At 45.8% G+C, this 12,033-nt stretch overlaps 1 protein-coding gene across 1 annotated transcript in view; it reads left to right on the forward strand.

Moving 5' to 3' along the window:
- Nucleotides 1–12,033, forward strand: part of B4galnt2 (beta-1,4-N-acetyl-galactosaminyltransferase 2) — a 40,476-nt gene that overhangs the window by 11,382 nt on the left and 17,061 nt on the right. Inside the window, exons 3-4 of the mRNA XM_028754992.1 lie at nucleotides 10,014–10,262; nucleotides 10,887–11,024. Of these exons, the coding sequence (XP_028610825.1) occupies nucleotides 10,014–10,262; nucleotides 10,887–11,024 (387 nt within the window). The remainder of the gene's footprint in view (nucleotides 1–10,013; nucleotides 10,263–10,886; nucleotides 11,025–12,033) is intronic.

A 12,033-nucleotide genomic window follows, 5' to 3' on the forward strand; every position in this document is an offset into this window, starting at 1 on the left:
TACCAGAACAATCTCTGTTAATGATTGTACCATAAGATGTTATCCTAGCTAGAGCCAGATTTAGGGAGTCAGAAGTCTAAGAACGTGGGGCTGAGGGTGTAACTCAGTGGTAGAATGTTTGCTGGACACACAGAAGGCTGTGGGATCAACCCGTAGCATTGCCAAAAAGTCCATGTTCAGGGATTTAAATCTACCACAGTGTTCCATTCCTTAATTCTGGCACTTGGGTAGAGGTGTGTACAAAGTGGGTAGAATTGGCAGGAACAGGGAGTCCCTAGGGCAGAAAGGAACAGGAAGTCAAGGTTATTTTTGGCTAGACAGTGAAACTGTGGTCATCCTGTGATTTTTGTTTTGGTATTTGTTCGTTCGTTTGTTTGTTTGTTTGTTTTTCGAGACAGGGTTTCTCTGTGTAGCCCTGGCTGTCCTGGAACTCACTCTGTAGACCAGGCTGGCCTCAAACTCAGAAATCCACCTGCCTCTGCCTCCCAAGTGCTGGGATTAAAGGCATGCAGGCATGCACCACCACTGCCTGGCTGAGTTATGTATATATTCTTGCTCTGATGTTCTTGATTCAAAAGATGCCTTTGAAATAGTAATAGTGATGGTGACAATCCTGCATCGGGGCTGTAGAGGTGGCATCGTACAGTTAAGAGCACATACCTATCTGTCACAGGTAGCAAGTGCAGGGGTCAGAGCTCTCGTGCAGGAAGGGACAGCCACACCTGCCTACTGTTATTGTTACTTTATTTTTTTTAAAGATTTATTTTTTTTTTATATGTGAGTATGCTATTGCTCTCTTCAGACACACCAGAAGAGGTGTGTCTGAAGACACATCTGACCCCATCACAGATGATTGTGAGCCACCATGTGGTTGCTGGGAATTGAACTCAGGAACTCTGGAAGAGCGGTCTGTGCTCTTCACCGCTGAGCCATCTCTCCAGCTTCCTTGTTACTTTATTATTAATGGTGCCAAGGGTAGCAGCCAGGGCTTTGAGAATTCTAGGCAAGCACTCTACCACTGAACTAAAGCACCCAAGTCTGCTTTATATATTTTTAAAATTTGATCTGTTAAGAATTGAATGGGCGTGGCAGCGCAGATGGTTAAGTGGTCAATAGAGCTTGCTACTCCTGGAGGGGAACCTGAGTTCAGTTGCCAGCACCCATATCAGATGCCTCACAAATTGGCTGGAATGTACTGGAACAACTGCAGGCTTAGGCCAAGAGGTCAAGAGCTACCCTTCCGTGACATGAAGCAAGAAGTAGCATCACCCAGACCACCAGAGATAGAACCCACCAATCAAGATATAGATCACCTACCTCTCCCTAAGTTGCTCTTTTTGGCTTAAAAACTGAATCTGCAAATTCACTTGGGGACCTTCTACCCTGATGGAGTCTGGACAATCATTCCTCCATGATTCACATTCAGTGCATTGGCCAGGAATTGCTGGAGACACCCATGCAAATAGTTGAACATTTTGGAGGAGCCTCTCTCTCCACCAATTGGAAGCCAGGAGGGGCAAAGCCGATGCATATTTTGGCACTCAGCATCTGGGGAATAAGGGAGATGCCCCCCAAATTCCACCTGGACAGCCTCCCAAATGCCCTCACATGCAATCTGGAGAACTTGAGAGTTCTCTCCTGATTTCTGGAGAATCTGAATATTTTCACCTGGTTTCTGAACCAGCCGTAGACCTCCGCTGCTCTCATGCAGGAAGGGAGAGACTGCTTGAAAGGCTGTTCCTGTTTTGCTTTCATTTCTGTTCGTCACTGTGTGCTATGGTTATGACTGTTGTCTTCTGTATCAGTTTTTAGGATATCATCTTGATTTTTTAAAATGAGACAAGCACAGAGCACCCCTCTGAATCTGGATTTGGGCCATATTAGGGACTTCCTCCAGGTTATGGAGGACTCAGGGCTGATTGTTTGCTCCAGTAAGCTCATCACCTTTTGCAGGAATAAATAGTTGGCTGGCCCAAGAAGTGGACTTATTTCTCCATCATTTAATGGGTAAAAACTGTGGTCTATGGGGCTTTGGGTCCCCTAGGGCCAGGTACCTTATATCACCATATGGTGGAAAGGCCCCCTATTTGGGTGGAACCCTTTTTGCTAACGGTTATAACACCCCCTGCTCTCCTCAGAGGAAGAGGGGGAAAGGGAGAGGATTATAATTACTGCCTGAAAATTGGTTCCAGGGGCAAATGGGATCCCCACTCAGGTTTAGACTCATATTGATGTAGCCTTTCCCTTGATTTAACCTGACTGGGATTACGACACTGATGGAGGTAAGGAGAGACACCAGGCCTACCGCCAAATTCTAATGGGAGGCCTCCGAGAGACTGCCAGGCAGCCTACAAACTTATCCAAAGTAAGCCAGGTTACCTAAGGAAGGGATGAGAGGAGAGTCCTAGGGTGTTTAGAAAGACTCATGGAGGCCTATAGAACATATACCCCCTTTGATCCCGAAGCTAGAGAAAACCAGTCAGCTATAAACATGGCTTTTGTTAAGCAGTCCTGACATTAAACAAAAACTCCAGGGCTTGGAGGAGTTTGAAGGTAAGCAATTGACAGAGCTGGTAGCTATGGCAAACGAAGTCTTTAACAATAGAGAGACCCCTGAGGAGCAACAAAACAGGGGACTGGCCAAAATATTGCTAAGCGCTGCTAACCAAGACCACAAGGAGAGCAGGGAACTGAGGGACGTGGTCCAGAAAAGAGAAAGAGGTAAGCAGGGTATGACTGGTAGGGAATCCTGGTCTCAAGTGACACTGAAGAAAAACCAATGTTCCTGCTGCAAAGAAACAGGCCACGGGAAAAATGGATGCCCCCAACAGAAAACTCAAAGTTCTGGAATCAGAGGAAGTCAGTGACTAAGGGCGCAGGAGCTTAACCTCCCTCCATGAGTCCTGGGTAACCCTGAAGGTAGAGGGGAAACCAATAGATTTTTAGATGGACATTCCATCTTAAAACAATCATTGAGGCCATCGTCAGATTGAAAAACATGGGTACAAGGGGCAACAGGCACCAAGCCCTATCCATAGATGACCCAAAGAAAGGTGGACTTGGGAATGGGACAGGTAACTCACCCTTTTATAGTCATCTCAGGATGGCCATACCTTCTGCTGGGGAGAGATCACCTCACCAAAATGGGAGATCAAATCCATTTTGGCTGAGAAAAAATGGAAATGCTGGATAAGAATCTGCCCCATCCATGTTTTGACCCTGGCCCTAGAAGAATACAAGTTGTTCCCTCAGCCACTACCCTCACCAAGCCCACTGCTCCAGAAGTTCCTGACTGAGGTGCCCCAAAATCTGGGCAAAGAGAAATTCAATCTGACTGGCCCCTCACAGGGCCCCAATCATAGTTCAGTTGGCTACCCCAATTCACATCAGACAATCTCCAGTGCCGAGAGAGGTCCGGGTGGGGATAACCTTACACATCAACTGGCTCTGAGAAGCTAGGATTCTGGTCCCTTGCTAATCAGCACATAGTACACCCCCTCTTCTAGTCTAGAAGCCTCATTCCCATGACTACTGGCCTGTGTAGGACTTGAGGAATGTAAACAAGCAGATGGAGGATATTCAGCCCACAGTTCCAAACCCTTACACCCTTCTGAGCAACCTCCCTCCTGAGCATACACATACACTGTGCTCAACTGAAGGATGCCTTCCTCAGTCTACCCTTGACACCAAAAAGCCAGCCCCTATTCACCTTTTAATGGCAAGACTTGGAAAGGGGCTTCAACAGACAACTGACTTGGACAGGCCTGCCTCAGGGATTCAAGAACTCACCCACCATCTTCAACGAGGCATGAGGACTTGGGTGAGTACTGGAGGGTCCATGCCCAAATAATTCTACTCTAAGATGTAGATGACCTCCTGATAGCAGCCCCTGATATAAAGACCTGCCAAGAAGCAACACAAGATCTGCTACAAGAACTGAGTCAGCTGGCCTACTGAGTATCTGCTAAAAAGGCTCAGCTCTGCCAATCTGAGATCATCATTCTGGGATACATACTCAAGGTGGGGGATGGATCAACATATATTGTCAGATGCCTAGAAACAGACCATCCTCAGTATCCCAGTCTCATCTACCCGAAGACAAGAATAGGAATTTTGGGGATCTGCTAGGCTTTATAGATTCTGAGTGCTAGCATTTACTGAAATATCCTGGCTGTTATATGAGGCTACTAGGGGGCAAGAAGACAAGTTAAAATGAACCACTAGAATGGACATGGTCGTTATGACTTTGAGGAAGGTCTTGTTAGAGACACTGGCCCTGCCCTCCTGGACATTCACAAACTCTTCCACCTATATGTGGATTTAAAAAAAAAGGGGGGGGGCATAACAAAGGAAGTGCTCACTCAAATCCTAGGCCTATGGAAAAGACCTACAACCTACCTATCAAAGAAGCTAAATTCAATGGCTCAGGGATTGCCAACCTGTTTGAGGATTATAGTTGCCGCAGCCCTGCTGATTAAGGACGATAACAAGATAACCACTCCTCATACTATCGAGGGAACCCTGAAGAACCCACCCAGCCACTGGCTGTCTAATACCAGGCTAACATGCTGCTAAGCTCTGCTCCTAAATCCCCTTCAATAAGGTACAACCTGTTGTCTGCCCTGCAACCCTGCAACCCTGTAACCCTGATACCTGATCCATTCTCAGATATACAACATGACTGCTCCATAGTTTTTGGGGAATGTTCAGAACATTAGGCCAGACATGACTAACATACCCTGGGCAGATGTTGAACATGTCTACTTCATGGATAGAAGCAGTTTTGTTCAAAATGAAACCAAGATTCCAGGGGTAGCAATAATGGACTTGACATGGGACTCTGGTGTTTGGGCAGTTGCTTTGCCACCTGGAACATTGTCTCAACAAACCTGAGCAGATACCTTTAGATACCTTTAGAGCCTTGACTCAGGCTCTAAAGCTGGCAGAAGCTGCCATAGTCAGCATCTACACTGACAGCAGATATGCCTTTGCTACTGCACAGGTGCTTGGGTCCATATACCAAGAGAGGGGATTATTGACTGCAGATGGAAAAACAATTATAAAAATAAAAGAGAGATATCAGCTCTACTGTCAGCACTATGGCTCGAGATGGCTATAATCCATTGCCCAGGGCATCAAAAGGGACCATCGGAGACAGCCAGGTGAAACAGAATGGCTGAGAAGTCTGCCAGGGAAGCCGGTATGGCTCCTAATGCTCACATTCTGGTAGCCTTACCATCCCTTGCATTGTGCCTGCCTATACTTCAGAGAACAAAAAGGATCAGGCTAAATGCAAAGGAATCTACAGAAAAAAAATGGATGAGCGTGCCGGGCGGTGGTGGCGCACGCCTTTAATCCCAGCACTTGGGAGGCAGAGGCAGGCGGATTTCTGAGTTCGAGGCCAGCCTGGTCTACAGAGTGAGTTCCAGGACAGCCAGGGCTACACAGAGAAACCCTGTCTCAAAAAACCAAAAAAAAAAAAAAAAAAAAAAAATGGATGAGCGTATACCAATGAAGGTCACATCATCCTACACAAGGAGTTTGCCAGACAGCTCATCCACCAAACCCATCAAGTCTCACATTTGGGCCACCAAAAACTAGAAAAATTGCTAACAGGGGCAAAATACAAAATATTTGATATAGGACACTGACCAGGCAATCTCAAGTTGCCTGACCTGCCAGGCTATGAATCAATCCTTTCAACCCCAGCTAAGAAACTCCAGAAACTAGAATCAGCGGCCAAAAGCCTGAAGCCAATTGGGAAATAGATTACACAGAGGTAAAGCCAGGAAAATATGGATATAAATATCTATTAAAATTTATAGATACCTTTTCCGGATGGCTAGAAGTCTACCCAACAAAGAAGGAAACTGCCAATGACAAAGAAGATTTTGAAAGAAATCATACTAAGGTATGGCCTACCCATCCTGCTTGGGTCAGACAATGGACCAGCACTCATCTCTCAGGTAACCCCATCTTTGGGAACTGATTGAAAATTACGTTGTTCCTAGGGACCCCAAAGTTCAGGTCAGGTAGAGAGAATGAATTGAACCCTGAAGGAGGCCCTGACCAAATTATCCCTTAAAACTGGAAATAACTAGATGTCTCTCCTACCTTATGCCTTGTATAAGGCTAACTTCACCAAGAGATCAAGAGCTACCTACCCCTTGGCACAAAGCAAGAATAGTTAGTCTGAATCATAGCATCACCCAGACCCCCAGAGATAGAACCCACCAATCAAGATAGAAGTCACCTACTCCTTTATAATGTTCCTCTTTTTGACTTTAAACCTGAATCTGTGAATTCAGTTGAGGTCCTTCCATCCTGATGGAATTGGGCCCCTGCATGCAGGAATAAATGTTCTTTGTTTTTGTGTACTGTTTGAGTCTGGGGTATCATTCTTCAACGACTCATGAACCCTAACAGTGGCTGCTTTCTGTCCTTGTCCAAAACATCTGCCTGAGGCTAAATTGGAGAGTTATGGTTTCACAGCTTTGGCAAAGGAAATTTCAAAACAGCGTAGTATTGACTGTGTCACGTGGTTATTAGTGGCTGTTCTTACACTGATCTATAAGGAAAAGGATAAAGGTAAGCAAGGAGAAATACAAAATGTGCAGTCTGAGGAGAAAAAGAACAGCAAGGAAAAGTGTAATGAAAAGCCTGATCCCAAATAGAGTTGAGGAAGCAGTGACCTCAGGACACAAGCCCACCCAGCTAAGCTTTCAACTTGGTAAAAGGAAGTAAAAAGCTTAAGGCTGGGCATGGTGGCACACATCTTTAATCCCAGCACTTGGGAGGCAGAGGCAGGCAGATCTCTGAGTTTGAGGTCAGCCTGGTCTACAGAGTAAATTCCAGGATAGCCAAGTGTAAACAATGAAGGAAAACGTTGAAAGTAGAAATCTGAACTGGGCCTGGTAGCACATGGTTTTATCACACCACTTGGGAGGCAGAGGAAGGCAAATCTCTGTGAGTTCAAGGCCAATCTGGTTTATAAAGCAAGTTCCAGGACAGCCAAGGCTGTGTGTTACATAGAAAAACTGTGTATCAAAACCAAACCAAACCAAACCAAACCAAACCAAACCAAACCAAACCAAACCAACAACAAAAAACCCAACAACAACAAACCTAAAAATAAAACAAAAACCAGAAATCTGGGGAAGATGTATTTGAATGAGGGGACCATGTTCCAGCTCCAACAACAGCAGAACTTGGCAGCTTCAGCCATGTGGGTCTAGCTTTAGAGAAAAGTATACAAGAAAGAGGTTATAGAATCTTCTCTATGACTAGGGAAAGCCTTTGAGTCCAGCATCTCTCAGGGGTGTTTCTTCAGAGAGACCCAGAGAGGCCATTGTGTGAAGCTGTGAAGGTGAAGCCTGGGTTGCCTTGGAGACCCCAAGATGTTGGAGACATCAGAGTCATGGGATTTCTGCAGAGAAAAGCCGCTAACAGGGAATGGAACCAGCCCAAGAGAAAATATGTTGCAGTCAATAAAGCTAAAAGAAGTTGGAGATCTGAAGACTTAATTGACATCAGACATGGAGATGCAGAGTTTGGAGTTTGCCTGGCTGGTTTTTGGTCTTGCTTTGGTCCAGTGTCTCCCCTCACTGTGCTGTCCTTCCTCTCTTTTGGAATGGTAATATATATCTTTTTCCAATGTTAGAAGTATGTGATCTTTTTTTTTTTTTTTCATTTTGATTCGAACTCTCAAACTCAGAAATCCGCCTGCCTCTGCCTCACAAGTGCTGGGATTAAAGGCGTGCACCACCACCACCCGGCCAATTTTGGACTTTTAAACATTGTCGAGACTGCAATAGACTACGGGGACTTTTGGAGGAGAACAAGTTCGTTTTGCATTAGAGTATGGCTATAAACCTACAAGGGCCAGGGAGTGAAGTGCAGTGGTTTGAATGAAAATGAGCTCCCATAGGCCCATAGGAAGTGGCAGTATTAGGAGGTGTGGCCATGTGGGAGGAAGTATGTCACTGGGGGTGGGCCTTGAGATTCAGAAACTCAAGCCAGGCCCAGTGTCATTCTCTCTCCTTGCTGCCTTTGGATCCTGATGTAGAATTCTCAGCTATCTCTCTAATAACATGTCTATCTGTATTCTGCTATGCTTCCTGGCATGATAATAATAGATTAAACTTCTGAACCATAAGCCAACCTCGACGAAATGTTTTTCTTTATAAGACTTCCTGCCATGCTTGTGGTGTCTCTTCACAGCAATAAAATCCTAACTAGAGACAGTCTGTGAAAACATTTCCAGAAAGGATAAGATGGGTGACTTGTCAAGGCTCAGGAAGTTTTGAATTATGATATTCCTTCAAGGAAGGAGGAGGACACACTCAAAATGTAAACAACTAAGGAGATATGCAGGGCCCTCCCAAGACTATAAAGCCAGAAAGCAGCTGCTGGGAAACAGAGAGAAAGAAGCCTGCCTGAGTCCTTCAGTGAGCTCAGGGCTATAGCTTACCTGAATTGTCAGCCATCTCAGCTTTTGGAGATGCCGTTACCTTTGGATTGATTGTCTCTTCTGTAAGAAACCTCTCACCCAGATTCCCAATCAGTTCATTGCTTCACCAAGCTGGTTTTGGTATAATCATTACACTGGGCTGTTGCCATTCCCTATTTAGACTGAACAAGTGTTTGTTGTTGGCTCCCTGGGAAGAAGGAACAGAAAGACCCACCCTGAGTATAGGTAGTACTGTCCCTTGGCCTGGAATTTCACTCTCCCAACTTCCTGTTTTGCTTTGATGTGAAGAAACCTATGGGGCCTTCTTTGCAGTGACTGACTGAACTTCTTAAACCATCTGTAATGGGTCTGATGCCCTCTTCTGGTGTGTCTAAGAACAGCTGCAATGGCAGTGCAATGAGCCCCGACTTCAGATGCTTTTGCATGAACTTCAGCTCTCCCCTCCCCCTGTCCCCAACAGGTCCCCCTCCCCTCTCCCCATCTCTTTCATTTGGGATCTTTCTGGGGCCCTTTTATCACTTGATTCTTTCCTTCTCTGTTTTTGAATTGTCCTAAGAAATGCTTTTCTCCTTCTTTAAGGCAGAGTCTCTGCCTGGTGGTGGTGGTGGCGGCACGTGTCTTTAATGTTGGCACTTGGGAGGCAGAGGCAGGCAGTTTTCTGTGAGTTTGAGGTCAGCCTGGTCTATAGAGCCAGTCCCAGGAAAGCCGGGGCTACACAGAGAAACCTTGTCTCAGAAAACAATAACAACAAACAACAGCGAGAGAGAGAGAGAGAGAGAGAGAGAGAGAGAGAGAGAGAGAGGAGAGAGCAAAGCCACTTATTGCCTTAGAGTTTAGAGTTTACCATTTGACTAGCTGGCCAATGAGCCCCTGACCCTAACATCCTCTACTGTCTTCCTGTTTAGCTTCATATCCAATTAAAAAAAAATAATTGGGGCCAGAGAGATGGCTCGGCAGTTAAGAGCACTGTCTACTCTTCTAGAGATCCTGAGTTCAATTCCCGGCAACTACATGGTGGGTCACAACCTTCTGTAAAGGGATCCGATACCCTCTTCTTGTGTCTCTGAAAACAGTTACAGTGTACTCATGCATATATATAATAAATAAGTAATTCTTTAAAACCAAAAATGTAATCAACAGTGGTGGTGCATGCCTTTAATCTCAGCGTGAGAGGCAGAGACAGGCAGATCCCTAAGAATTCAAGGGCAGCATGATCTACACTGTGAGTTCCAGACCAGCCAGGGTTATAAGGTGGGACCTGTCTCAAACAAAACAAAACAAAGTGAAACAAAGTAAGACAAATGGAGATGATTATTGTTGAGTGTGCAAATGTCCGTGAGCAAATGCCATGGCTCGGGTGTGGGTCAGAGGACAACTTGTGTGACTTGGTCCTTCCACCCTGGGTTCTCAAATGAAGCCTTCAGGTTTGCACGGTGAGCGCTCTTGCCCACTGAACTGTACCCAGTTTTTTTTACGTGGGTGCTGGAGACTGCACTCAGGCTGTCGTGTGCAGCATTACTGTCTACACCTTCTCTCTCCCCAGCTCTCGAGATTCTAATGCATTTTGCTTTTTCCGTGTGTCTTTTGCCAGCTCCAGGTTTCCGTGGCTCCTCAAGACATTAGCCATGATCTTAGGACTTGCCAATGTTGTGTTTGTGGTCAGAAGTGTGATCCTTACAGCAGAATTCAGCACCTTCAAGCGAGAGATTCCGAAGCCCGCGCCAGTTGACCCAGTGCTGAAACTTCTACCAGAGGAGCACCTGAGGAAACTCTTTACCTACAGCGATGTCTGGTGAGACTCTGGATGCTCCAGCCTCGCCTGTCTCTTCCCCACTTCTCTGTGGGCCTTAGACATTGTAGACAATCGGAACGGGTGCTGGTTACTAAACCAAGTCTCTGAGACTGGGTATGGTCTGTGGGATCCAGTCTCTGTTTCCTGCAGTACCCAGTAACCTTGCAACTTTAGTGGGAGGCTGCTGCTTCCGGCCATCTGCCCTAATGGGACTAGCTGCCAACTGACGTGCTGGTGGCTCTTAAAGAAACAAGATGGAAAGGATAATTCTAGAGAGGGCTACTGGGCATGGTGGTGCACTTAGGAGGCCGAGGCAAGGGGCTTGCCATGAGTTGGAGGCCAGCCTGGGCCACTAGATAAGATCTTGTCTCAAAAAAGAAAAGGAAAAGAAGAAAGAGAAGAAAGTGAGAACAATCTTTAGTCCCTCCCTTCATCCCCACTCCCTCATCCTGTCTCTGTGAGGGGGGACGGGGTCACTGCTAGGTGGTTGTAGAATTATCAACCCAGTTAGGACAGCCATGTGGTAAAAAAAAGTTTTCAGTGTGAGTGACACACAAGTTTAGGGCTAAGGTCCCGCCTTCCCAGCAGTCACCCGTGTTTATAAGCTTTCCTTTCTTGTTCTAGGCTCTTCCCCAAAAATCAATGTGACTGTGACTCTGGCAAACAGCGAATGCAATATAAGTATCAGGATGCCTATAACCCGAAAGACCTTCCAGCTGTGAATGCCAGAAGACAGGCAGAATTTGAGCATTTTCAGAGGAGGTGATGCAGGCTGTGGGCGCTCTTGGGTTTCTGGGAACTGCAAACACTCAAGTGCTTGAGAGAGTGAGGAACCCTGAGAAAAAGTCTGGACCTCGCTCTCCTGAGGGGCCCCTGGGAGGAACTATTGGGAGAGAGCTGAGGAAGACAATGGAGAAGAGGATTCTCCAAGAAAGATTTGCAGGGTTTTAAGTACATGAAAGATTTCAATGAGGGGCTGGAGGGACGGCTCAGTGATTAAGAGTATTGACTGCTCTTCCAGAGGTACTGAATTCAATTCCCAGCAACCACATGGTGACTCACAACCATTTAGAACGAGATCTGGCGCCCTCTTCTGGCCTGCAGGCATACATGCAGGCAGAATGCTGTATAGATACTAACTAAATGCATCTTTAAAATAAACAAATAAATCTTTAAAAACAAAACCAAAACATTTCAATAAAACTGACAGAGAAAAAGAAACAGAGAGTTTGGCACTGCTTAGGGATGGTGTGGTACAGCCACCAGGTGCCCAGGACAGCACAGAAGGTAATTCTATATGCTGGGCACATTCTTTCAAGTGCCACCAATGTCACTCTGTCTTTTGACAGTGCTAAAGACTGAACTTAGGGTCTCCTATAAGCCAGGCAAGCACTCCACCACTGAGTGCTACTCCTTTATGCCTCTGCTTCAGTTCTTTTCCTGTGGTGCTGGAAATCAAACCCAGATCCTTGCACATGCTAAGCAAATGCTTTACCACTGAGTTATAGCCCATTCCTCCCCCTATTTCTATTTTCAATGACAAAAGATCAATACTTAAATCGTTGGTTGAAGAAGGAATTGAAATAGGTTCTGGCTGGCTTTTATTAAAGGGGATTTGTATATGTACTTGTCTGTAATCCCAGCATGTGGGAAGCTGAAGCAGGAGGATTGTAAGTTTAAGGCTAGCATAGATTCCATGACAAGACCTTGTCCCTAACCAACAAGATAGAGTTGCTTGTGACAGCCCCTTTAAAAGTGTCTAAGAGCAGAG

The sequence above is a fragment of the Grammomys surdaster genome, unplaced genomic scaffold (assembly GCF_004785775.1).
Source record: "Grammomys surdaster isolate TR1022 unplaced genomic scaffold, NIH_TR_1.0 126048, whole genome shotgun sequence".
Taxonomy (NCBI): Eukaryota; Metazoa; Chordata; class Mammalia; order Rodentia; family Muridae; genus Grammomys; species Grammomys surdaster.